This window comes from Neoarius graeffei, chromosome 1 (genome assembly GCF_027579695.1).
Source record: "Neoarius graeffei isolate fNeoGra1 chromosome 1, fNeoGra1.pri, whole genome shotgun sequence".
Taxonomy (NCBI): domain Eukaryota; kingdom Metazoa; phylum Chordata; class Actinopteri; order Siluriformes; family Ariidae; genus Neoarius; species Neoarius graeffei.
In genome coordinates, this window is record NC_083569.1 from 124,589,677 (window position 1) to 124,614,390 (window position 24,714).

At 44.7% G+C, this 24,714-nt stretch overlaps 2 protein-coding genes across 5 annotated transcripts in view; one reads left to right on the plus strand and one right to left on the minus strand.

Moving 5' to 3' along the window:
* The first annotated feature begins 2,782 nt into the window (after window positions 1-2,782).
* Window positions 2,783-18,248, plus strand: ipp (intracisternal A particle-promoted polypeptide). The gene is made up of 10 exons (XM_060916484.1): window positions 2,783-2,872; window positions 3,258-3,789; window positions 3,990-4,201; window positions 5,321-5,540; window positions 5,753-5,902; window positions 5,994-6,161; window positions 6,290-6,427; window positions 6,664-6,786; window positions 17,021-17,241; window positions 17,583-18,248. The coding sequence occupies exons 2-10, from the start codon at window positions 3,468-3,470 to the stop codon at window positions 17,805-17,807; spliced, it is 1,779 nt and encodes a 592-aa protein (XP_060772467.1). The 5' UTR covers window positions 2,783-2,872; window positions 3,258-3,467; the 3' UTR covers window positions 17,808-18,248.
* A 3,174-nt stretch (window positions 18,249-21,422) lies between these two features.
* The window catches only part of guk1a (guanylate kinase 1a), a 54,767-nt gene continuing 51,475 nt past the window's right edge, over window positions 21,423-24,714 (minus strand). For 3 of the 4 annotated variants that reach the window (XM_060916564.1, XM_060916544.1, XM_060916554.1), the window contains exons 6-7: window positions 24,513-24,597; window positions 21,423-24,152 (exon numbers count right to left, since the gene is read on the minus strand). In XM_060916564.1, coding sequence (XP_060772547.1) covers window positions 23,986-24,152; window positions 24,513-24,597 — 252 coding nt within the window. In that variant the 3' untranslated portion in view covers window positions 21,423-23,985. Of the gene's footprint in view, window positions 24,153-24,342; window positions 24,429-24,512; window positions 24,598-24,714 lie in introns of all 4 variants that reach the window. The other variant, XM_060916572.1, reaches the window with a different exon arrangement.

A 24,714-nucleotide genomic window follows, 5' to 3' on the forward strand; every position in this document is an offset into this window, starting at 1 on the left:
ATGTTCTTTTTGGAGAGGCTTTCTCCTTGCAACCCTGCCATGCACACCATTGTTGTTCAGTGTTCTCCTGATGGCGGACTCATGAACATTAACATTAGCCAATGTGAGAGAGGCCTTCAGTTGCTTAGAAGTTACCCTGGGGTCCTTTGTGATCTCGCCGACTATGACACGCCTTTGGTCGGCCACTCCTGGGGAGGGTAACAATGGTCTTGAATGTCCTCCATTTGTGGATTGGTGGAGTCCAAACTCTTTAGAGATGGTTTTGTAACCTTTTCCAGCCTGATGAGCATCAACAACGCTTTTTCTGAGGTCCTCAGAAGTCTCCTTTGTTCGTGCCATGTATACACTTCCACAAACATGTGTTGTGAAGATCAGACTTTGATAGATCCCTGATCTTTAAATAAAACAGGGTGCCCACTCACACCTGATTGTCATCCCATTGACTGAAAACTAGGGTGACCAGACGTCCCGGTTTTACCGGGACAGTCCCGATTTGGGGTTGTGTGTCCCGAGTCCCAACAAAAGTCTGTCAGGACACAGATATGTCCCGGTTTTTGCCACTCGCAACGTTTGCGACTGAGCAGCGTGGGAATCATTAGCGGAGAAAATGTCTGCATTTACTATTTTGATGAATTGACAGGAATCGCAAACTTTCCTGGTTACTGCCCCCTGGCCCTGTGGCATGGGTGTTTATTTAGCCACATTATTCCAGACAACAGAACGTGTTGCCATGCAACAATAAAATAAACATTAACTGGCGCGAATGTTCTTTGTCTAGCAGCTAGCAGCAGTAATGCCGCAGCAATTATGCCGAAAAGAAAATGTACCTTTTCCAAAGATTTACAGGGCACCTACCCCTTCCTCCGAGAGGTGCAGAACAATGCGCACGAAGCCGACTGCACACACTGTAAGTGTTCCTTCTCCGTTCCCTATCATCACATCTGTTGTCTGATTTTCTTACTTTAACTGAATTGTGATAGAAGTACATGTAGATAACAAGAAAATACTTGATTATTCTCTGAAATGTTGATAAAAGTGAGCTTCTACAAAATGATAAAAGCACCTGTCTGAGCCATGGTTTGAGCCGGCACATGTTTACATCAAAATGCGTGTGCATGCACGAGTATCACGGTCACGCGCAAAGTGTCCCGGTTTTCGACTTGGGAAATCTGGTCACCCTATTGACTCTAATTTCACCTTCAAATTAACTGCTAATCCTAGAGGTTCACATACTTTTGCCACTCATAGATATGTAATCTCATCTCATCTCATTATCTGTAGCCGCTTTATCCTGTTCTACAGGGTCGCAGGCAAGCTGGATCCTATCCCAGCTGACTACGGGCGAAAGGCGGGGTACACCCTGGACAAGTCGCCAGGTCATCACAGGGCTGACACATAGACACAGACAACCATTCACACTCACATTCACACCTACGCTCAATTTAGAGTCACCAGTTAACCTAACCTGCATGTCTTTGGACTGTGGGGGAAACCGGAGCACCCGGAGGAAACCCACGCGGACAACATGCAAACTCTGCACAGAAAGGCCCTCGCCGGCCACGGGGCTCGAACCCGGACCTTCTTGCTGTGAGGCGACAGCGCTAACCACTACACCACTGTGCCGCCAGGAGGGTAACAATGGTCTTGAATTTCCTCCATTTGTACACAATCTGTCTGACTGTGGATTGGTGGAGTCCAAACTCTTTAGAGATGGTTTTGTAACCTTTTCCAGCCTGATGAGCATCAACAACGCTTTTTCTGAGGTCCTCAGAAATCTCCTTTGTTCGTGCCATGATACACTTCCACAAACGTGTTGTGAAGATCAGACTTTGAATAAAACAGGGTGCCCACTCACCCCTGATTGACTCTAATTCCTCATCTCATCTCATCTCATCTCATTATCTGTAGCCGCTTTATCCTGTCCTACAGGGTCGCAGGCAAGCTGGAGCCTATCCCAGCTGACTACGGGCGAAAGGCGGGGTTCACCCTGGACAAGTCGCCAGGTCATCACAGGGCTGACACATAGACACAGACAACCATTCACACTCACATTCACACCTACGCTCAATTTAGAGTCACCAGTTAACCTAACCTGCATGTCTTTGGACTGTGGGGGAAACCGGAGCACCCGGAGGAAACCCACGCGGACACGGGGAGAACATGCAAACTCCGCACAGAAAGGCCCTCGCCGGCCACGGGGCTCGAACCTGAACCTTCTTGCTGTGAGGCGACAGCGCTAACCACTACACCACCGTGCCGCCGTGAGGGTAACAATGGTCTTGAATTTCCTCAATTTGTACACAATCTGTCTGACTGTGGATTGGTGGAGTCCAAACTCTTTAGAGATGGTTTTGTAACCTTTTCCAGCCTGATGAGCATCAACAACGCTTTTTCTGAGGTCCTCAGAAATCTCCTTTGTTCGTGCCATGATACACTTCCACAAACATGTGTTGTGAAGATCAGACTTTGAATAAAACAGGGTGCCCACTCACCCCTGATTGACTCTAATTTCACCTTCAAATTAACTGCTAATCCTAGAGGTTCACATACTTTTGCCACTCACAGATATGTAATATTGGATCATTTTCCTCAATAAATAAATGACCGAGTATAATATTTTTGTCTCATTTGTTTAACTGGGTTCTCTTTATCTACTTTTAGGACTTGTGTGAAAAATATTTATACAGAAATATAGAAAATTCGAAAGGGTTCACAAAATCAATCACCACAAATGGCGGAGTGTGTTCGGAGCTCGGCTGATCGGGTCTGATCTGCTCCTCAGGCCCGGAAGCTGATTGCCGAGAACTCGATCGGAAGGCGGAAGTGCTGTTCGGCTGCAGCCAAAGGAACAATTAAAGAAACATCCGGTCTGGTAAGAGAATTCTGCCGCAGTGGAGATAAACACAGCGTTTATTTGTGTGTGCTGAGGTGTATAAGCCTGATGAGGAGGCTGACTGACAGTTGGGATGGGCCACAGCTTCCTCTGTTTACACACAAACACTCGGGTTTATCAGCTTTGCACAAATGACAGATGAATGTGCATCTCAGTCCGTGATCTCTCGGGTTTTACACGGTCATGCTTGTTTAAAATCATTCATTATGACCTCTGTACATCGCTTTGCTGTCATTTACCCTGCTACTTTGCGTCCATACGGACTTCTTTACTGCGCATGCGCCATACTGGTACAGGTTAAAAGGCATGAAAAATGAATTTCTTCTAAAGAACTGTTTGTGTTCTATTCTATTCTGTCCTACAGGACCATGCAGGTTGGAGAAGGAGAAAATGGGATGTTATACATCTGATGACTGGACCTTTAACGGAGCGTAGGGTTTTTAAAGATAATAATACATGTGTAAGAACAGAATTGTTACCTCATACACAATGTTCCCTCAAACACTGAGCAGCGTCTGTGCTGTTCTTGTACGTCGTCTGTAACGGTGGGTTTAACAGTCGTACCACCAACACCATGTCATCCACCTCGCGCTTAGGAGTGAGCGGTGACATCGTAGGGACAGGAATGGAGGACGGTTCTCGCCGTTCTTCGGCGCGCCACGCCCACCTGCTGCTGGCTCAGATGAATAAGATGCGTCTGCACTCAGAGCTCTGTGATGTGCGTCTGCTGGTGGGCGGGAGGGCATTTCAGGTCCACCGATTGGTCCTGGCAGCCAGCGGGCCATATTTCTCCGCCCTCTTTAACTCGGCCATGAGTGAGGCACGTGAGGAGGAAGTGCACATTGCTGGGGTGGAAGCAGACGTGTTCGAGTCTCTGCTGGAGTTCATGTACACAGGTAGGTGTAAAAGTAGATCCACAGGTGTGAAGCACACAGCTAAATGGACAGGTCGACACCAACATATGGACAAACGGGTAAATTCACACAATAAGACGGATAAATGGACAGATCCACGTACAGGTAGACATGCAGGTTGGTACTGGTTATTTCATGCAGCACCATATATATATATGTGTGTGTGTGTGTGTGTGTGTGAGGCTGTGTGGAGGTGACCGTGGAGAACGTTCAGGATCTCATGATGGCGGCCGACATGCTGCAGCTCGGCGAGCTTGTGCTCATCTGTGGAGAGTTCCTGAGGAGCCACATAGAGCCGAGTAACTGTGTAGGAATTTATCAGTTCCTGGAACAGATCGGATACAGTGAGCTCCTGGAGTTCACACAGAACTACATCCATGCCCACTTCCTACAGGTGAGCCCCACCCTCCTGCACACCTGTCTGTACCTTTAATGATTCCTTGTGTTAGGTGCGTGAGGTGGAGTTTAAACCCCTGACTGTCCCTTTAATGCCACGTGTCAGGTGCGTGAGGCGGAGTTTAAACCCCTGACTGTCCCTTTAACGCCAGGTGCATGAGACGGAGTTTAAACCCCTGATTGTCCCTTTTATGCCACGTGTCAGGTGCATGAGGCGGAGTTTAAACCCCTGACTGTCCCTTTTACGCCATGTGTCAGGTGCGTGAGGTGGAGTTTAAACCCCTGACTGTCCCTTTAATGCCATGTGTCAGGTGCGTGAGGCGGAGTTTAAACCCCTGACTGTCCCTTTAATGCCATGTGTCAGGTGCGTGAGGCGGAGTTTAAACCCCTGACTGTCCCTTGAACGCCATGGGCATGAGGCGGAGTTTAAACCCCTGACTGTCCATTTAACGCCAGGTGCATGAGGCGGCGTTTAAACCCCTGACTGTCCCTTTAATGCCAGGTGCATGAGGCGGAGTTTAAACCCCTGACTGTCCCTTTTACGCCACGTGTCAGGTGCATGAGGCGGAGTTTAAACTCCTGACTGTCCCTTTAATGCCAGGTGCATGAGGCGGAGTTTAAACCCCTGACTGTCCCTTTAATGCCACGTGTCAGGTGCATGAGGCGGAGTTTAAACCCCTGACTGTCCCTTTTACGCCACGTGTCAGGTGCATGAGGCGGAGTTTAAACTCCTGACTGTCCCTTTAATGCCAGGTGCATGAGGCGGAGTTTAAACCCCTGACTGTCCCTTTTATGCCACGTGTCAGGTGCATGAGGCGGAGTTTAAACCCCTGACTGTCCCTTTTACGCCACGTGTCAGGTGCATGAGGCGGAGTTTAAACCCCTGACTGTCCATTTAACGCCAGGTGCGTGAGGCGGAGTTTAAACCCCTGACTGTCCCTTTAACGCCACGTGTCAGTTGCGTGAGGCGGAGTTTAAACCCCTGACTGTCCCTTTTACGCCACGTGTCAGGTGCATGAGGCAGAGTTTAAACCCCTGACTGTCCCTTTTACGCCACGTGTCAGGTGCATGAGGCGGAGTTTAAACCCCTGACTGTCCCTTTTACGCCACGTGTCAGGTGTGTGAGGCCGAGGAGTTCTCCAGCCTGTCGAAGGATCAGCTGGCGTGTTTACTGCGCAGTGAGGAATTGAGGATTGAGGACGAGTATCAGGTGTTTATGGCGGCCATGAGCTGGCTACTGCATGACATCACACACAGGAAGAAACACGTGGTGGAAGTTCTGGAGCCGATCCGCTTCCCTCTGCTGTCACCGCAAAGACTCTACGCCTACATCGAGGGTGAGTGTAACACCTCAGACTAAAGGGGTGATGGTTACTGAACAGTTACATCATATCCATCGTATAGTTATGTTATAAGGGATAGTTACTGCATAGTTACAGTGTAATAACAGCAATAGTTCCATCGTGGTTATGAAAGTCACATTATAGAAATGGCATACTTACATTGGAGATGCTGTGTGTGTGTGTGTGTGTGTGTGTGTGTGAGACAGGTGTGAGCGACTTCAGCCTGCGGGTGGCGCTACAGACCCTGCTGAGAGAATACACAGAGATGATCAAAACCCCCAAAGACGCTAAGACGGCCGTACAACCGACAAAGACCCGGCCCCGGAGGAAAGCACGCAAATACCTCTATGCCATCGGTACGGTGTGTGTATGGGTGTGTCCTTCACTCAACCCCTCCCTCACTGTCATTCATCTCTTTCACACTTGTCCCCTTTCTCACCCCATCAGGAGGTTACACTCGTCTGCAGGGGGGGAGATGGAGTGATAGTCGGGCGTTGAGCTGTGTGGAGCGATTTGATTCGTTCAGTCAGTTCTGGACGACTGTCTCCTCCCTCCATCAGGCCCGCAGCGGGCTGGGCGTCGCCGTCCTCGACGGCATGATCTACGTCATTGGAGGTGTGTTAATTTTTTTTTTAAACTTTATTTGGATTAATCTTGAGCTTTACGTCATAGGTGGAGTTAGGAGTGGAAAAAGCTCAGGGAAAATATTTTTGTGACGCGTGTGTGTGTGGGGGGTGGTCCAGGTGAGAAGGACTCGATGATCTTCGACTGTACAGAGCGCTATGACCCCATCACCAAACAGTGGGCTGCTGTCGCTTCACTCAATTTCCCACGCTGTGGAGTCGGGGTGTGTCCATGCCACGGAGCTCTCTATGCACTCGGTACACACACACACCTTGCTGCACACACTGCCTAACATCCCTAAAAGTTTCTGTTTTTATCTTTTTAATAATAATTCTGTACACTAAACACATCTCAAGATTTTCCAATTGAACCCAAAACTGCAGCTTGGGCCAAAGCATTACGGGAAACGTAGGACCTCCCCATTCCTGACTCACTGCGTTATTGTGTTCAAAATATAGCTTGCTGTAACCTCTGTGATCTCTGACTGCTGCAGGTGGCTGGATCGGTTCTGAAATCGGGAAAACGATGGAGCGTTATGATCCAGAGGAAAATAAGTGGGAGGTGATAGAGAGCATGCCTGTACCACGCTACTACTTCGGCTGCTGCGAGCTACAAGGTGAAATCACATTTTTTTTAAAAATTCATATCTAACCAGCGAATATATTCTTATTTTAAAAGCAGTTACGTAATATTGGGGAAATATTTACCTCTAGTGGCAGTGGAAATTATAACAGAAGAGTAGAGAAACTCGATGTTTAGCTGAGCATTAGCTACATCTCATCTCATTATCTGTAGCCGCTTTATCCTATTCTACAGGGTCCCAGGCGGGCTGGATCCTATCCCAGCTGACTACGGGCGAAAGGCGGGGTACACCCTGGACAAGTCGCCAGGTCATCACAGGGCTGACACATAGACACAGACAACCATTCACACTCACATTCACACCTACGCTCAATTTAGAGTCACCAGTTAACCTAACCTGCATGTCTTTGGACTGTGGGGGAAACCGGAGCACCCGGAGGAAACCCACGCGGACACGGGGAGAACATGCAAACTCCACACAGAAAGGCCCTCGCCGGCCACGGGGCTCGAACCCGGACCTTCTTGCTGTGAGGCGACAGCGCTAACCACTACACCACCGTGCCGCCCCGCATTAGCTACATATTACGTTGAATTTGATATTTGGCTGTGATGAGTTCAGCAACACGAGCTACATTTGGCTATGCATTGCCACTGAAATCCAGGCGTTCAGACTTACATATACACATTACCACTGGGCCTAAAGACTGGTTTGATGAAAATAATGAACAAATACAGGTAGCTTTGGCTGCCAAGAACAAAGCCTACACAGAGTTGCAGAATGACCCATCATCAGTCGCCAAGAGAGAGAAATTCAAAAGCCTCCAGACAAAAGTTCAGTCAGACCTGAGAGAGATGTAGACCCAGTGGTGGCAGCACAAAGCTGAAGAAGTACAGAGATATGCAGACTCCCACACTGCCAAGAAATTCTTCAGCTCCTTGAAGACTCTGTATGGCCCTAAAAGTGGCTGCTCTCCACTGCTGTCTTCAGATGGCACCACTCTGATCCAAGACCAGGCAAGACTGAGAGAATGATGGGTAGAACACCACAGTCATCTGCTGCACTGAGTCAAATCCTCCAGCAGCCAGAAACTCCACCTAGGGCATCCAGACTTTCCCTTACAGAAACTACACTGTTCTCACGTTCACTGACCTTCTCTAAAGCCTGGACACGCGCTTCTAGCACTGTAATCTTCTCCGTCAGAGAGCTAACTAATCTGCACTTATCACAAATAAAGCTATCGCTAGCGACGGAGGAAGAATGACTGAACATCCTGCACTCAGCACACTGAACAGGCTGAAGGTGTGCCATGATGAAAGGATTCGCGTATCTTAAACGAAGATCTGTCGATATTAAAGCAGATCCGATGTGGATGGCCTCCGCTTGTGGTCTTTACGCAGGAGAAGAAAAAGAAAGCTTCCGGTCTCGGCGTTCTTTTGAAAAAAGAAAAAAAAAACGGAAAAAGGAAAGCGAAAGTGGAAAGTACAAAAAGGAAAGCGAAAGTACAGTAAAAATGAAGATAATACTGGAAAATTATTTGTAGAAATTTTTTTTTTAAAAAGATTCGTAATTAACGCCAACGCTCGCGGGGAAAAAAAAAGGACTCGTCGCAAACAACTCAGGAACCAGGAAGTGCGTAGCAACTCAGGAACCAGCTATATTTAGCTATGTATTACCACAGGAATATAGAGAGGCTCAATCTTTAGCGACATTTAGCCATGTGTGACCACAGAAACATAACGAGACTCTGCCTTTTGCGACATTTAGCCATGCGTTACCACAGAAACATAACGAGACTCTGCCTTTTGCGACATTTAGCCATGCGTTACCACAGAAACATAACGAGACTCTGCCTTTTGCGACATTTAGCCATGCGTTACCACAGAAACATAACGAGACTCTGCCTTTTGCGACATTTAGCCATGCGTTACCACAGAAACATAACGAGACTCTGCTTTTTGTGACATTTAGCCATGCGTTACCACAGAAACATAACGAGACTCTGCTTTTTGTGACATTTAGCCATGCGTTACCACAGAAACATAACGAGACTCTGCTTTTTGTGACATTTAGCCATGCGTTACCACAGAAACATAACGAGACTCTGCCTTTTGCGACATTTAGCCATGCGTTACCACAGAAACATAACGAGACTCTGCCTTTTGCGACATTTAGCCATGCGTTACCACAGAAACATAACGAGACTCTGCTTTTTGTGACATTTAGCCATGCGTTACCACAGAAACATAACGAGACTCTGCCTTTTGCGGAATTTAGCCATGCGTTACCAAAGAAACATAACGAGACTCTGCTTTTTGTGACATTTAGCCATGCGTTACCACAGAAACATGACGAGACTCTGCCTTTTGCGGAATTTAGCCATGCGTTACCACAGAAACATAACGAGACTCTGCTTTTTGTGACATTTAGCCATGCGTTACCACAGAAACATAACGAGACTCTGCCTTTTGCGGAATTTAGCCATGCGTTACCACAGAAACATATCGAGACTCTGCTTTTTGTGACATTTAGCCATGCGTTACCACAGAAACATAACGAGACTCTGCTTTTTGTGACATTTAGCCATGCGTTACCACAGAAACATAACGAGACACTGCTTTTTGTGACATTTAGCCATGCGTTACCACAGAAACATGATGAGACACTGTTTTTTGCGACATTTATTCATGCGTTACCACAGAAACATGATGAGACACTGCTTTTTGTGACATTTAGCCATGCGTTACCACAGAAACATAACGAGACTCTGCTTTTTGTGACATTTAGCCATGCGTTACCACAGAAACATAACGAGACTCTGCTTTTTGTGACATTTAGCCATGCGTTACCACAGAAACATAACGAGACTCTGCTTTTTGTGACATTTAGCCATGCGTTACCACAGAAACATAACGAGACTCTGCTTTTTGTGACATTTAGCCATGCGTTACCACAGAAACATAACGAGACTCTGCTTTTTGTGACATTTAGCCATGCGTTACCACAGAAACATAACGAGACACTGCTTTTTGCGACATTTAGCCATGCGTTACCACAGAAACATAACGAGACTCTGCTTTTTGTGACATTTAGCCATGCGTTACCACAGAAACATGATGAGACACTGCTTTTTGCGACATTTAGCCATGCGTTACCACAGAAACATAACGAGACTCTGCTTTTTGTGACATTTAGCCATGCGTTACCACAGAAACATGATGAGACACTGCTTTTTGCGACATTTAGCCATGCGTTACCACAGAAACATAACGAGACTCTGCTTTTTGCGACATTTAGCCATGCGTTACCACAGAAACATAACGAGACTCTGCCTTTTGCGACATTTAGCCATGCGTTACCACAGAAACATAACGAGACTCTGCTTTTTGCGACATTTAGCCATGCGTTACCACAGAAACATAACGAGACTCTGCTTTTTGTGACATTTAGCCATGCGTTACCACAGAAACATGACGAGACTCTGCTTTTTGTGACATTTAGCCATGCGTTACCACAGAAACATAACGAGACTCTGCTTTTTGCGACATTTAGCCATGCGTTACCACAGAAACATAACGAGACTCTGCTTTTTGTGACATTTAGCCATGCGTTACCACAGAAACATGATGAGACACTGCTTTTTGCGACATTTAGCCATGCGTTACCACAGAAACATAACGAGACTCTGCTTTTTGCGACATTTAGCCATGCGTTACCACAGAAACATAACGAGACTCTGCCTTTTGCGACATTTAGCCATGCGTTACCACAGAAACATAACGAGACTCTGCCTTTTGCGACATTTAGCCATGCGTTACCACAGAAACATAACGAGACTCTGCTTTTTGTGACATTTAGCCATGCGTTACCACAGAAACATAACGAGACTCTGCTTTTTGTGACATTTAGCCATGCGTTACCACAGAAACATAACGAGACTCTGCTTTTTGTGACATTTAGCCATGCGTTACCACAGAAACATAACGAGACTCTGCCTTTTGCGACATTTAGCCATGCGTTACCACAGAAACATAACGAGACTCTGCTTTTTGCGACATTTAGCCATGCATTACCACAGAAACATAACGAGACTCTGCTTTTTGCGACGTTTAGCCATGTGTTACCACAGAAACATAACGAGACTCTGCTTTTTGCGACATTTAGCCATGTTACCACAGAAACATAACGAGACTCTGCCTTTTGTGACATTTAGCCATGCGTTACCACAGAAACATAACGAGACTCTGCTTTTTGCGACATTTAGCCATGTGTTACCACAGAAACATAACGAGACTCTGCCTTTTGCGACATTTAGCCAAGTGTTACCACAGAAACATGACGAGACTCTGCCTTTTGCGACATTTAGCCATGCGTTACCACAGAAACATGACGAGACTCTGCCTTTTGCGACATTTAGCCATGCGTTACCACAGAAACATGACGAGACTCTGCCTTTTGCGACATTTAGCCATGCGTTACCACAGAAACATGACGAGACTCTGCCTTTTGCGACATTTAGCCATGTGTTACCACAGAAACATGACGAGACTCTGCCTTTTGCGACATTTAGCCATGCGTTACCACAGAAACATGACGAGACTCTGCCTTTTGCGACATTTAGCCAAGTGTTACCACAGAAACGGAGGGAGACTCGATCTTTAGCAATGTTTAGCCATGCGTTACCACAGAAACATGACGAGACTCTGCCTTTTGCGACATTTAGCCATGCGTTACCACAGAAACATGACGAGACTCTGCCTTTTGCGACATTTAGCCATGCGTTACCACAGAAACATAACGAGACTCTGCTTTTTGTGACATTTAGCCAAGTGTTACCATAGAAACATGACAAGACTCTGCCTTTTGCGACATTTAGCCATGCGTTACCACAGAAACATAACGAGACTCTGCTTTTTGTGACATTTAGCCATGCGTTACCACAGAAACATGACGAGACTCTGCTTTTTGCGACATTTAGCCATGCGTTACCACAGAAACATGACGAGACTCTGCTTTTTGTGACATTTAGCCATGTGTTACCACAGAAACATAACGAGACTCTGCTTTTTGCGACATTTAGCCATGCGTTACCACAGAAACATAACGAGACTCTGCTTTTTGTGACATTTAGCCATGCGTTACCACAGAAACATAACGAGACTCTGCTTTTTGTGACATTTAGCCATGCGTTACCACAGAAACATAACGAGACTCTGCCTTTTGCGACATTTAGCCATGCGTTACCACAGAAACATGATGAGACTCTGCTTTTTGTGACATTTAGCCATGCGTTACCACAGAAACATAACGAGACTCTGCTTTTTGTGAAATTTAGCCATGCGTTACCACAGAAACATAACGAGACTCTGCTTTTTGTGACATTTAGCCATGCGTTACCACAGAAACATAACGAGACTCTGCTTTTTGTGACATTTAGCCATGCGTTACCACAGAAACATAACGAGACTCTGCTTTTTGTGACATTTAGCCATGCGTTACCACAGAAACATGACGAGACACTGTTTTTTGCGACATTTAGCCATGCGTTACCACAGAAACATGATGAGACACTGTTTTTTGCGACATTTAGCCATGCGTTACCACAGAAACATGATGAGACACTGCTTTTTGTGACATTTAGCCATGCGTTACCACAGAAACATAACGAGACTCTGCTTTTTGTGACATTTAGCCATGCGTTACCACAGAAACATGACGAGACTCTGCTTTTTGTGACATTTAGCCATGCGTTACCACAGAAACATAACGAGACTCTGCCTTTTGCGACATTTAGCCATGCGTTACCACAGAAACATAACGAGACTCTGCCTTTTGCGACATTTAGCCATGCGTTACCACAGAAACATAACGAGACTCTGCCTTTTGCGACATTTAGCCATGCGTTACCACAGAAACATAACGAGACTCTGCTTTTTGTGACATTTAGCCATGCGTTACCACAGAAACATAACGCGACTCTGCTTTTTGTGACATTTAGCCATGCGTTACCACAGAAACATAACGAGACTCTGCTTTTTGTGACATTTAGCCATGCGTTACCACAGAAACATGACGAGACTCTGCCTTTTGCGACATTTAGCCATGCGTTACCACAGAAACATGACGAGACTCTGCTTTTTGCGACATTTAGCCATGCGTTACCACAGAAACATAACGAGACTCTGCCTTTTGCGACATTTAGCCATGCGTTACCACAGAAACATGACGAGACACTGTTTTTTGCGACATTTAGCCATGCGTTACCACAGAAACATGACGAGACACTGTTTTTTGCGACATTTAGCCATGCGTTACCACAGAAACATGATGAGACACTGCTTTTTGTGACATTTAGCCATGCGTTACCACAGAAACATAACGAGACTCTGCTTTTTGTGACATTTAGCCATGCGTTACCACAGAAACATAACGAGACTCTGCCTTTTGCGACATTTAGCCATGCGTTACCACAGAAACATAACGAGACTCTGCCTTTTGCGACATTTAGCCATGCGTTACCACAGAAACATAACGAGACTCTGCTTTTTGTGACATTTAGCCATGCGTTACCACAGAAACATAACGAGACTCTGCCTTTTGCGACATTTAGCCATGCGTTACCACAGAAACATAACGAGACTCTGCCTTTTGCGACATTTAGCCATGCGTTACCACAGAAACATAACGAGACTCTGCTTTTTGCGACGTTTAGCCATGTGTTACCACAGAAACATAACGAGACTCTGCTTTTTGCGACATTTAGCCATGTGTTACCACAGAAACATAACGAGACTCTGCCTTTTGTGACATTTAGCCATGCGTTACCACAGAAACATAACGAGATTCTGCTTTTTGCGACATTTAGCCAAGTGTTACCACAGAAACATAACGAGACTCTGCCTTTTGTGACATTTAGCCATGCGTTACCACAGAAACATAACGAGACTCTGCCTTTTGCGACATTTAGCCAAGTGTTACCACAGAAACATGACGAGACTCTGCCTTTTGCTAAATGTCGCAAAAGGCAGAGTCTCGTCATGTTTCTGTGGTAACGCATGGCTAAACATTGCTAAAGATCGAGTCTCCCTCCGTTTCTGTGGTAACACTTGGCTAAATGTCGCAAAAGGCAGAGTCTCGTCATGTTTCTGTGGTAACGCATGGCTAAATGTCGCAAAAGGCAGAGTCTCGTCATGTTTCTGTGGTAACACATGGCTAAATGTCGCAAAAGGCAGAGTCTCGTCATGTTTCTGTGGTAACGCATGGCTAAACATTGCTAAAGATCGAGTCTCCCTCCGTTTCTGTGGTAACACTTGGCTAAATGTCGCAAAAGGCAGAGTCTCGTCATGTTTCTGTGGTAACGCATGGCTAAATGTCGCAAAAGGCAGAGTCTCGTCATGTTTCTGTGGTAACGCATGGCTAAATGTCGCCATGCGTTACCACAGAAACATGACGAGACTCTGCCTTTTGCGACATTTAGCCATGCGTTACCACAGAAACATAACGAGACTCTGCTTTTTGTGACATTTAGCCAAGTGTTACCATAGAAACATAACAAGACTCTGCCTTTTGCGACATTTAGCCATGCGTTACCACAGAAACATACGAGACTGCTTTTTGTGACATTTAGCCATGCGTTACCACAGAAACATGACGAGACTCTGCTTTTTGCGACATTTAGCCATGCGTTACCACAGAAACATGACGAGACTCTGCTTTTTGTGACATTTAGCCATGCGTTACCACAGAAACATAACGAGACTCTGCTTTTTGCGACATTTAGCCATGCGTTACCACAGAAACATAACGAGATTCTGCCTTTTGCGACATTTAGCCATGCGTTACCACAGAAACATGACGAGACTCTGCCTTTTGCGACATTTAGCCATGCGTTACCACAGAAACATAACGAGACTCTGCCTTTTGCGACATTTAGCCATGCGTTACCACAGAAACATAACGAGACTCTGCCTTTTGCGACATTTAGCCATGCGTTACCACAGAAACATGACGAGACTCTGCCTTTTGCGACATTTAGCCATGCGTTACCACAGAAACACGACGAGACTCTGCCTTTTGTGACATTTAGCCATGCGTTACCACAGAAACATGACGAGACTCTGCCTTTTGCGACATTTAGCCATGCGTTACCACAGAAACATGACGAGACTCTGCCTTTTGCGACATTTAGCCATGCGTTACCACAGAAACATGACGAGACTCTGCCTTTTGCGACATTTAGCCATGCGTTACCACAGAAACATGACGAGACTCTGCCTTTTGCGACATTTAGCCATGCGTTACCACAGAAACATAACGAGACTCTGCCTTTTGCGACATTTAGCCATGAGTTACCACAGAAACATAACGAGACTCTGCTTTTTGCGACATTTAGCCAAGTGTTACCACAGAAACATGACGAGACTCTGCCTTTTGCGACATTTAGCCATGCGTTACCACAGAAACATAACGAGACTCTGCCTTTTGCGACATTTAGCCATGCGTTACCACAGAAACATAACGAGACTCTGCCTTTTGCGACATTTAGCCATGCGTTACCACAGAAACATAACGAGATTCTGCCTTTTGCGACATTTAGCCATGCGTTACCACAGAAACGTAACGAGACTCTGCCTTTTGCGACATTTAGCCATGCGTTACCACAGAAACATGACGAGACTCTGCCTTTTGCGACATTTAGCCATGCGTTACCACAGAAACATGACGAGACTCTGCCTTTTGCGACATTTAGCCATGCGTTACCACAGAAACATAACGAGACTCTGCCTTTTGCGACATTTAGCCATGCGTTACCACAGAAACATAACGAGACTCTGCTTTTTGTGACATTTAGCCATGCGTTACCACAGAAACATGACGAGACTCTGCCTTTTGCGACATTTAGCCATGCGTTACCACAGAAACATAACGAGACTCTGCTTTTTGCGACATTTAGCCATGCGTTACCACAGAAACATGACGAGACTCTGCCTTTTGCGACATTTAGCCATGCGTTACCACAGAAACATAACGAGACTCTGCCTTTTGCGACATTTAGCCATGCGTTACCACAGAAACATAACGAGATTCTGCCTTTTGCGACATTTAGCCATGCGTTACCACAGAAACATGATGAGACTCTGCCTTTTGTGACATTTAGCCATGCGTTACCACAGAAACATGACGAGACTCTGCCTTTTGCGACATTTAGCCATGCGTTACCACAGAAACATGACGAGACTCTGCCTTTTGCGACATTTAGCCATGCGTTACCACAGAAACATGACGAGACTCTGCCTTTTGCGACATTTAGCCATGCGTTACCACAGAAACATAACGAGACTCTGCCTTTTGCGACATTTAGCCATGCGTTACCACAGAAACATAACGAGATTCTGCCTTTTGCGAGATTTAGCCATGCGTTACCACAGAAACGTAACGAGACTCTGCCTTTTGCGACATTTAGCCATGCGTTACCACAGAAACATGACGAGACTCTGCCTTTTGCGACATTTAGCCATGCGTTACCACAGAAACATGACGAGACTCTGCCTTTTGCGACATTTAGCCATGCGTTACCACAGAAACATAACGAGACTCTGCCTTTTGCGACATTTAGCCATGCGTTACCACAGAAACATAACGAGACTCTGCTTTTTGCGACATTTAGCCATGCGTTACCACAGAAACATGACGAGACTCTGCCTTTTGCGACATTTAGCCATGCGTTACCACAGAAACATAACGAGACTCTGCCTTTTGCGACATTTAGCCATGCGTTACCACAGAAACATAACGAGATTCTGCCTTTTGCGACATTTAGCCATGCGTTACCACAGAAACATGACGAGACTCTGCCTTTTGTGACATTTAGCCATGCGTTACCACAGAAACATGACGAGAGTCTGCCTTTTGCGACATTTAGCCATGCGTTACCACAGAAACATGACGAGACTCTGCCTTTTGCGACATTTAGCCATGCGTTACCACAGAAACATGACGAGACTCTGCCTTTTGCGACATTTAGCCATGCGTTACCACAGAAACATGACGAGACTCTGCCTTTTGCGACATTTAGCCATGCGTTACCACAGAAACGGAGGGACACTCGATCTTTAGCAATGTTTAGCCATGTGTTACCACAGAAGATTTGAAAAACTTGAACTTTAGCTTCCACAGAAGTGTGAAGAAACATGATATTTAGCTATATTTATCGAGATAGTAACACAAAGCTTATTGTTACCCTTCATGATTATTGCATGTTTGATTTCAGGTTCTATCTACGTGATTGGTGGGATCAGTGATGAGGGGGTGGAGCTTCGTTCAGCTGAGGTCTATGATCCCATTTCTCGCCGTTGGCGCGCGCTGCCTGTTATGATGACACGGAGGGCGTATGTGGGCGTGGCCTCATTCAATAATGCCATCTATGCGGTGGGAGGTTGGAACGAGGCTCTCGGCTCGCTGGACACCGTGGAGAAATACTGTCCTGAGGAGGTCTGATCTAGCATACACCATAGCTAGCGCACTTTAACAGCCTGCATTTGTAACAATTTCCGTTCTAAGCATTGTGAAAACAAAGCAAAAACACATTAATTGGAATAAAGCATATTATGTCGAATAAAATAACAGCATTGATAAACAAGCTAGCAGACAGTAACATACACGCAGGATTGTGATGTCTATCAGCAGCTCAAATTTAGTGTTACAATACGTAGTTGGCTAACTCATTAGCCATTTTAAGAATAGCATCTCCTCGCCTTGGCATGCTAGCTGTCCTGAATCCTCTAAGCTTTGGTGTGGATAATCATATGCTAACTTGTGTGTTCATTGTTCAGGAGCGGTGGGTGGTGGTGGCCTCCATGTCAGTGGCACGTGCCGGTGTTAGCGTAGCCGTCGTTAACGGGCTGCTGTACGCCATCGGAGGCCGGAACTCCGGGAGGGATTTCTCTGCTCCAGTCACTGTGGACTCGGTGGAGATTTACGACCCACACCTGGACACGTGGACTGAAATAGGAAACATGATCACAAGCCGCTGCGATGGGGGTGTGGCTGTGCTCTGACATGCTCCTCCCCTTTACATGTTTACGAGTTATGTCTGTTAAATACTTGGAGTGTAACAGTTACGATTTTTATACATGAACGCAAAGGTGCTACAAGCTGGCTAATTTAATTACAACCATGTGTTAATTTTATGAAGAAAACATGAGCAGGGTCATGTGATGGGGCATGGCCATGTTCTCACTGACCCCATCCCTTTCTGTCTAGCTCGAAAGCGTTACTGGCTAACAGCCTTCATGCTTATGTCATAATTCATTTATTGGAACATTTTGACTGAAATTTGATGTCATAAATAGATGTTGAAAAAAAAGACATTTTGTGTATTTATATTGCGGTGATGAAAGACATTACTGTGTTGATGTGTGTTATTGTGTGGAAATGAAACGTTGCTTTACCTGTTGCACATTTCTTACTTGTGTGATTAAACTAGAATTTTAAAATCAGTTTTATAATAATACTGCTTATTCTATCATATTTAAGCATCATGGTGATATATTTCATATGTAAAACTATATAAAAGTTTCATACCAAAAAAATTTAAGCTAACAAATTGGCTAATAAGTGAGTCACTTCTTTTTATTAGCTTGCTAAATTTACTTACAGTGGTGCTTAAAAGTTTGTGAACCCTTTAGAATTTTCTATATTTCTGCATAAATATGACCTAAAACATCATCAGATTTTCACACAAGTCCTAAAAGTAGACAAAGAGAACCCAGTTAAACAAATGAGACAAAAATATTATACTTGGTCGTTTATTTATTGAGGAAAATGATCCAATATTACATATCTGTGAGTGGCAAAAGTATGTGAACCTTTGCTTTCAGTATCTGGTGTGACCCCCTTGTGCAGCAATAACTGCAACTAAACGTTTGCGGTAACTGTTGATCAGTCCTGCACACCGGCTTGGAGGAATTTTAGCCTGTTCCTCCGTACAGAACAGCTTCAACTCTGGGATGTTGGTGGGTTTCCTCACATGAACTGCTCGCTTCAGGTCCTTCCACAACATTTCCATTGGATTAAGGTCAGGACTTTGACTTGGCCATTCCAAAACATTGACTTTATTCTTCTTTAACCATTCTTTGGTAGAACGACTTGTGTGCTTAGGGTCGTTGTCTTGCTGCATGAACCACCTTCTCTTGAGAGTCCGTTCATGGACAGATGTTCTGACATTTTCCTTTAGAATTCGCTGGTATAATTCAGAATTCATCGTTCCATCAATGATGGCAAGCCGTCCTGGTCCAGATGCAGCAAAACGGGCCCAAACCATGATACTACCACCACCATGTTTCACAGATGGGATAAGGTTCTTATGCTGGAATGCAGCGTTTTCCTTTCTCCAAACATAATGCTTCTCATTTAAACCTAAAAGTTCTATTTTGGTCTCATCTGTCCACAAAACATTTTTCCAATAGCCTTCTGGCTTGTCCACGTGATCTTTAGCAAACTGCAGACGAGCAGCAATGTTCTTTTTGGAGAACACACCGTTTGGCTTACACCAGTTTGTCACACTTCCTTTTGGGCTGTTTGGGGTGCCTGCTACGTTTCAGCGGCTGATGGATAGGGTCCTCCGCCCCCACGCCACCTATGCGGCCGCATACCTTGACGACATCATTATTTATAGTAATGACTGGCCGCGGCATCTACAACACCTGAGGGCCGTCCTTAGGTCGCTGAGGTGGGCGGGTCTCACAGCCAACCTGAAGAAGTGTGCGATTGGGCGGGTGGAAGTACGGTATTTGGGCTTCCACTTGGGCAATGGGCAGGTGCGTCCCCAAATTAACAAGACGGCAGCGATTGCGGCCTGCCCGAGGCCCAAGACCAAAAAGGGGGTGAGACAGTTCCTGGGGCTGGCTATTATCGTAGGTTTATACCTAATTATTCGGACGTCACCAGCCCGCTGACTGATCTGACTAAAAAGGGGGCACCAGATCCAGTCCAGTGGACGGAGCAATGCCAGTGGGCTTTTTCTGAGGTAAAGGCTGCACTGTGTGGGGGGCCACTGTTACACTCCCCTGACTTTTCTCTCCCTTTTATATTGCAGACGGATGTGTCGAACAGAGGGCTGGGGGCTGTTTTGTCCCAGGAGGTGGAGGGGGAGGATCGCCCAGTGCTGTACACAAGTCGAAAGCTGTCAGTGCGTGAGGGGCGCTACAGCACCATAGAGAAGGAGTGCCTGGCCATCAAGTGGGCGGTCCTCGCCCTCTGTTACTACCTGCTGGGATGCCCTTTCACCCTCTGTTCGGACCATGCGCCCCTCCAGTGGCTCCACCACATGAAGGATGCCAATGCACGGATCACCCGTTGGTATCTGGCACTCCAACCCTTTAACTTCAAGGTGGTCCACAGGCCGGGGGCGCAGATGGTCGTGGCGGACTTCCTCTCCCGTCAAGGGGGGGGGGGGGGGGGGAGTCGGCTGCGGGCCGGATGGCTGCCCGGCCTGAGTCGGGCGGTGGGGGTATGTGGCAGTGGGGGAGTGGTCAAGCGTTGGTCTGTGACCGGAGGGCGGAGTCAGGGAAGGTAAGTGGCAGAATCACTACACCTGATGTGAATTAACCTGTTTGTGTCTTCCCAGCAACCACGCCCTATATAAGGAGAGAGAGAGCAGAGGAAGTGAGCTCTCTCCCGCACCAGATAACTTGTGTGTGTGTGTGTGTGTGTGTGCGCGCGTGTGGCTGGGAGAGTGTACATTGGTACTGAAAAGTGCAAATAAAAAGAGTTTTTTGGAACTCATTGCTGGCCTGCCGTACTTCTGTGCTCCACCCACCCGCTCTGACTTCTACAGAGAGCATTTCTCCTTGCAACCCTGCCATGCACACCATTGTTGTTCAGTGTTCTCCTGATGGTGGACTCATAAACATTAATGTTAGCCAATGTGAGAGAGGCCTTCAGTTGCTTAGAAGTTACCCTGGGGTCCTTTGTGACCTCGCCAACTATTACACGCCTTGCTCTTGGAGTGATCTTTGTTGGTCGACCACTCCTGGGGAGGGTAACAATGGTCTTTGAATTTCCTCCATTTGTACACAATCTGTCTGACTGTCAATTAGTGGAGTCCAAACTCTTTGGTTTTGGAACCTTTTCCAGCCTGATGAGCATCAACAATGCTTTTTCTGAGGTCCTCAGAAATCTCATTTTTTCGTGCCATGATACACTTCCACAAACATGTGTTGTGAAGATCAGACTTTGATAGATCCCTGTTCTTTAAATAAAACAGGGTGCCCACTCACACCTGATTGTCATCCCATTGATTGAAAACACCTGACTCTAATTTCTCTAATTTGGTGCGGTCATTAAAAATCATGGAGGCCATACAAAGTACTAGATGGAGTAGTTTTTGTTGTGGGGTGTACTCATTTTTGCACCACCCTAATTTGAGTAAAACTGAAAAATGTGTAAGTTATATTATCAACCTTACTTTCACGTTATAAGTTAAACAGATGTTCTATTAAACTTTGTCTTGTCAACATTTTGGAAATTGTTTGCATTCATTGAAATATTGTTTAAAATGTTACTTTTCAAAGGGGGTGCACTCATTTACGCTGACACACATACTGTATATGTATATATAATCTGTTTTCAGGCCTTTTTCCAGTTCTGAGAATAAAAAAAGAGAACATCGCTGAGATTCTCACACTGCTTTATTTTTTATTAGACCTGAAGTTTCGGTTAGAAAGTCAGATTAAAAATAAAATACAAACAATAACACAGGATTTACACGACACATACAGTGATTATAGATAACATGTTCAGTAAAAAAAAAAACAAATTAAAAAAAAAGGTTTCTTTTGCTGAAGCAGAGACCTGGTTAAAAAGTTTAATTCCCAGAAGCAGTTTCACATCAAACAGCAAGAAAAGACAGTTTACTTGTAAAGTGTGTAACTACAGCGAGTGTGTGCTTATAACAAGTGTGTAACTGCAGTTAGTATGTGTCAGGATTCTAATACACGTGCAGCTTCTCTGAGTGCGAGTTGAAGAAAATAATTCTGACTGCTCAGCCGCTCTAACACCCATTATGACGTCATCAGCTGGTGGTTTTACACTACAAACCCTTCCAAAAAAGCACCAAAGTTCCTCCTGTACTCATCAAAAATGAAGTTTCCAGAAAGTGGTATTGAATGAAGCCTGTAATCAATATGATTTATTGTTTAAAAGTGGAGTGATGCGTTATTTATGAACGTTCAGAGAAATGGTTTGCACGGCTGGCCTGTACAACGTCCAGTTCTTCAGAAAGGAATTCAGGAAAGAAAATAATTAATTGCTGGGACAAATTAAAAAATGTGTTATTTTTACCCAAGTTTTGGTAACAAAATAAAAGCTTATGAAAAATTTATTGAAGAAAGGAGTATGGACATTAAAAAAAAATCTTAAAAGCCCTTTTTTTTTTAAATTGTATGCCAACTTTGTAAATACAAATATTAACTGAAAGAAAAAAATCTACATTTACCAAAAAAAAAAAAAAAAATTTAAGGAAAATGACGGGCAAAAGTGACAAATTTATTTGTGACATAATTTGTTTAATGGAGCGAGTGAGGACTGCTCAGTGTTGCAGAAGTACAATCCCAATTCCAAATAAGTTGGGACGCTGTATAAAAAGTAAATGAAAACAGAATGTAATGATTTGCAAATCTCATAAACCCATATATATTTTTCACAATAGAATACAGACAACATAAATGTTTAAAGTGAGAAAATGTAACATTTTAAGAAAAAATAAGGTCATTTTGAATTTGATGGCAGCAACATGTCTCAAAAAAGTTGGGACAGGAGCATGTTCACCACTGTGTAGCATCCCCTCTTCTTTTAACAACAGTCCGTAAACGTCTGGGAACTGAGGAGACAAGTTGCTGGAGTTTTGGGGGAGGAATGTTGTCCCATTCTTGCCTGATATAGGATTGCAACTGCTCAGCAGTCCTGGGTCTTCTTTGTCATATTTTTTTGTTTCATGATAAGCCAAATGTTTTCAGTTGGTGAAAGGTCTGGACTACAGGCAGGCCAGTTCAGCACCCGTACTCTATGCTGTTGTAATAGATGCAGTATGCGGTTTAGCATTGTCTTGCTGAAATATGCAAGGCCTTCCCGGAAAACCAGAACATCAAGGACGTAGCAGCTCATCTGTCCTGCCATCAAAACAACCATGACGACCAAAACATCAAACAGAACTGAAATGTGATGATGTGAGAGAGGACCAACCTCCACGACAAACTGTTTACAACAGGAAAATCAACAAAGGACTGAATTTTGTTCTCCAAAGTAAGATCGACCCAAAACATCAATTAGAACTGAATTTGCATGATAAATGAGAGAGGAGATACAATTCTAGTCAGAACAAAAATTTGTTAAGTTGACCTAATTACTCACATTTGTTAGTAAAAAACTGACAATACAATGGCCAGGTTTTCTGCGGAAGATCTAGTTCTTTCAAATAAAACAATCAGAACTGAACTTCATTGAGAACGGAAAGAGGAGATGTGATTTAAGTGAAAATAAAGTCGTAAATTGTAAACTTGATATGTTGTCTATGTTCAATTGTGAAAAAATATGGGATTATGAGATTTGCAAATCATTGCGTTCTATTTTTATTTACATTTTACACGGCATCCCAACTTTCTTTGGAATTGGGGTTGTACTGCTGAAGATCCAGAAAAATCACACTGTGGCATGATGATTACAATGATTAAAGACCATAATATTTAATTGATGTTTATATTGTAATATCTGTATTATATGGTTAGCTTTTAAAGTAGAAAAATGTTTCCAGGTCTGTAAAAGTCCAAAATAAAAAAAGAAAAACTTTCAACGATCTCACACAAACAACTTCTGGTTCGATCACTGAAATATAACCCCACCCCTACCTGGAACAGGGTGATCCGGCCCCGCCCACTTTTCTTTAAACGTGAACGCAGGAGGCATGTTTATGTTGAACAGAGGTGGTGAGGTTATCACGGTAATTGAGCAGAGGGAGCTCAATAAGTTAGCGGTCTGGGTGTGTTATACCCACAATGCACTGCACTGCAAGTTTATGTCAAGGTAAACGCTGAGTGTTGGCGAGTTTGTTTATAAAAATGTACCCTTTAGATAAGTGTGTAATAAAAGTCGCCCCCTTTTTCCTGACCACTATAATTAGTGGCCTGAATGTAATCGTTGATTAAGAATAAAAAGGAGATGTTTATTTAAATTTTCCCTTCAGAAGCCGTATGAATATATCAGCCTTGTGTGAGGGAGAGGAGTGTATCGGCAGTGTGTGTGTGTGTGTGTGTGTGTGTGGAATGTTGCGGTCTCTAAGCGATGGTCGTTGATGGGTGGATGATGGACCTTCAGGCTTTGGTGGTGTTTTTGACTTTTTGGATTTCCTGTTTTAAAAAAAAAAAAAAAAGAGGGAGGGTTACAAGAGTACACGCCCCTGTGAATGAGTGGTTACTATAGAAATGATATTTGTGATTTGCAGCTGCGCTACTGTCACAGCTGGTGCTATGGAAAACTAATCAATACCTTGTGATCAATCAGAATGCAGAAGTGAAAGTGTGAAGTGAAAGTTCTGACCTGGATCAGAGCTGCTTTTAATTTCTCATACGCTTCATCCAGATTATCATTAACGATGACCACGTCAAACTGACCCGGTTCTTTACCTGAAAACACACAATGTACGCATGCATGTGTGCAGGGTTATACAGTGTGTGTGTGTGTGTGTGTGTGAGAGAGAGATCACTTACTGAACTCCATTTCCATGAGTGCAGCCTGGAGTCGCTTCCGTAAACTATCCTCAGACTCGGTCTGTCTCGCTCTTAACCTCTTCTCCTAACACACACACACACACACCAAACTCACATTAGTTATTAATCGGTTAATTATCACAAGAAGTGTGGTTTGGGATGAGTTTTAGGCCAGTGTTTAGGTGTGTGTGTGTGTGTGTGT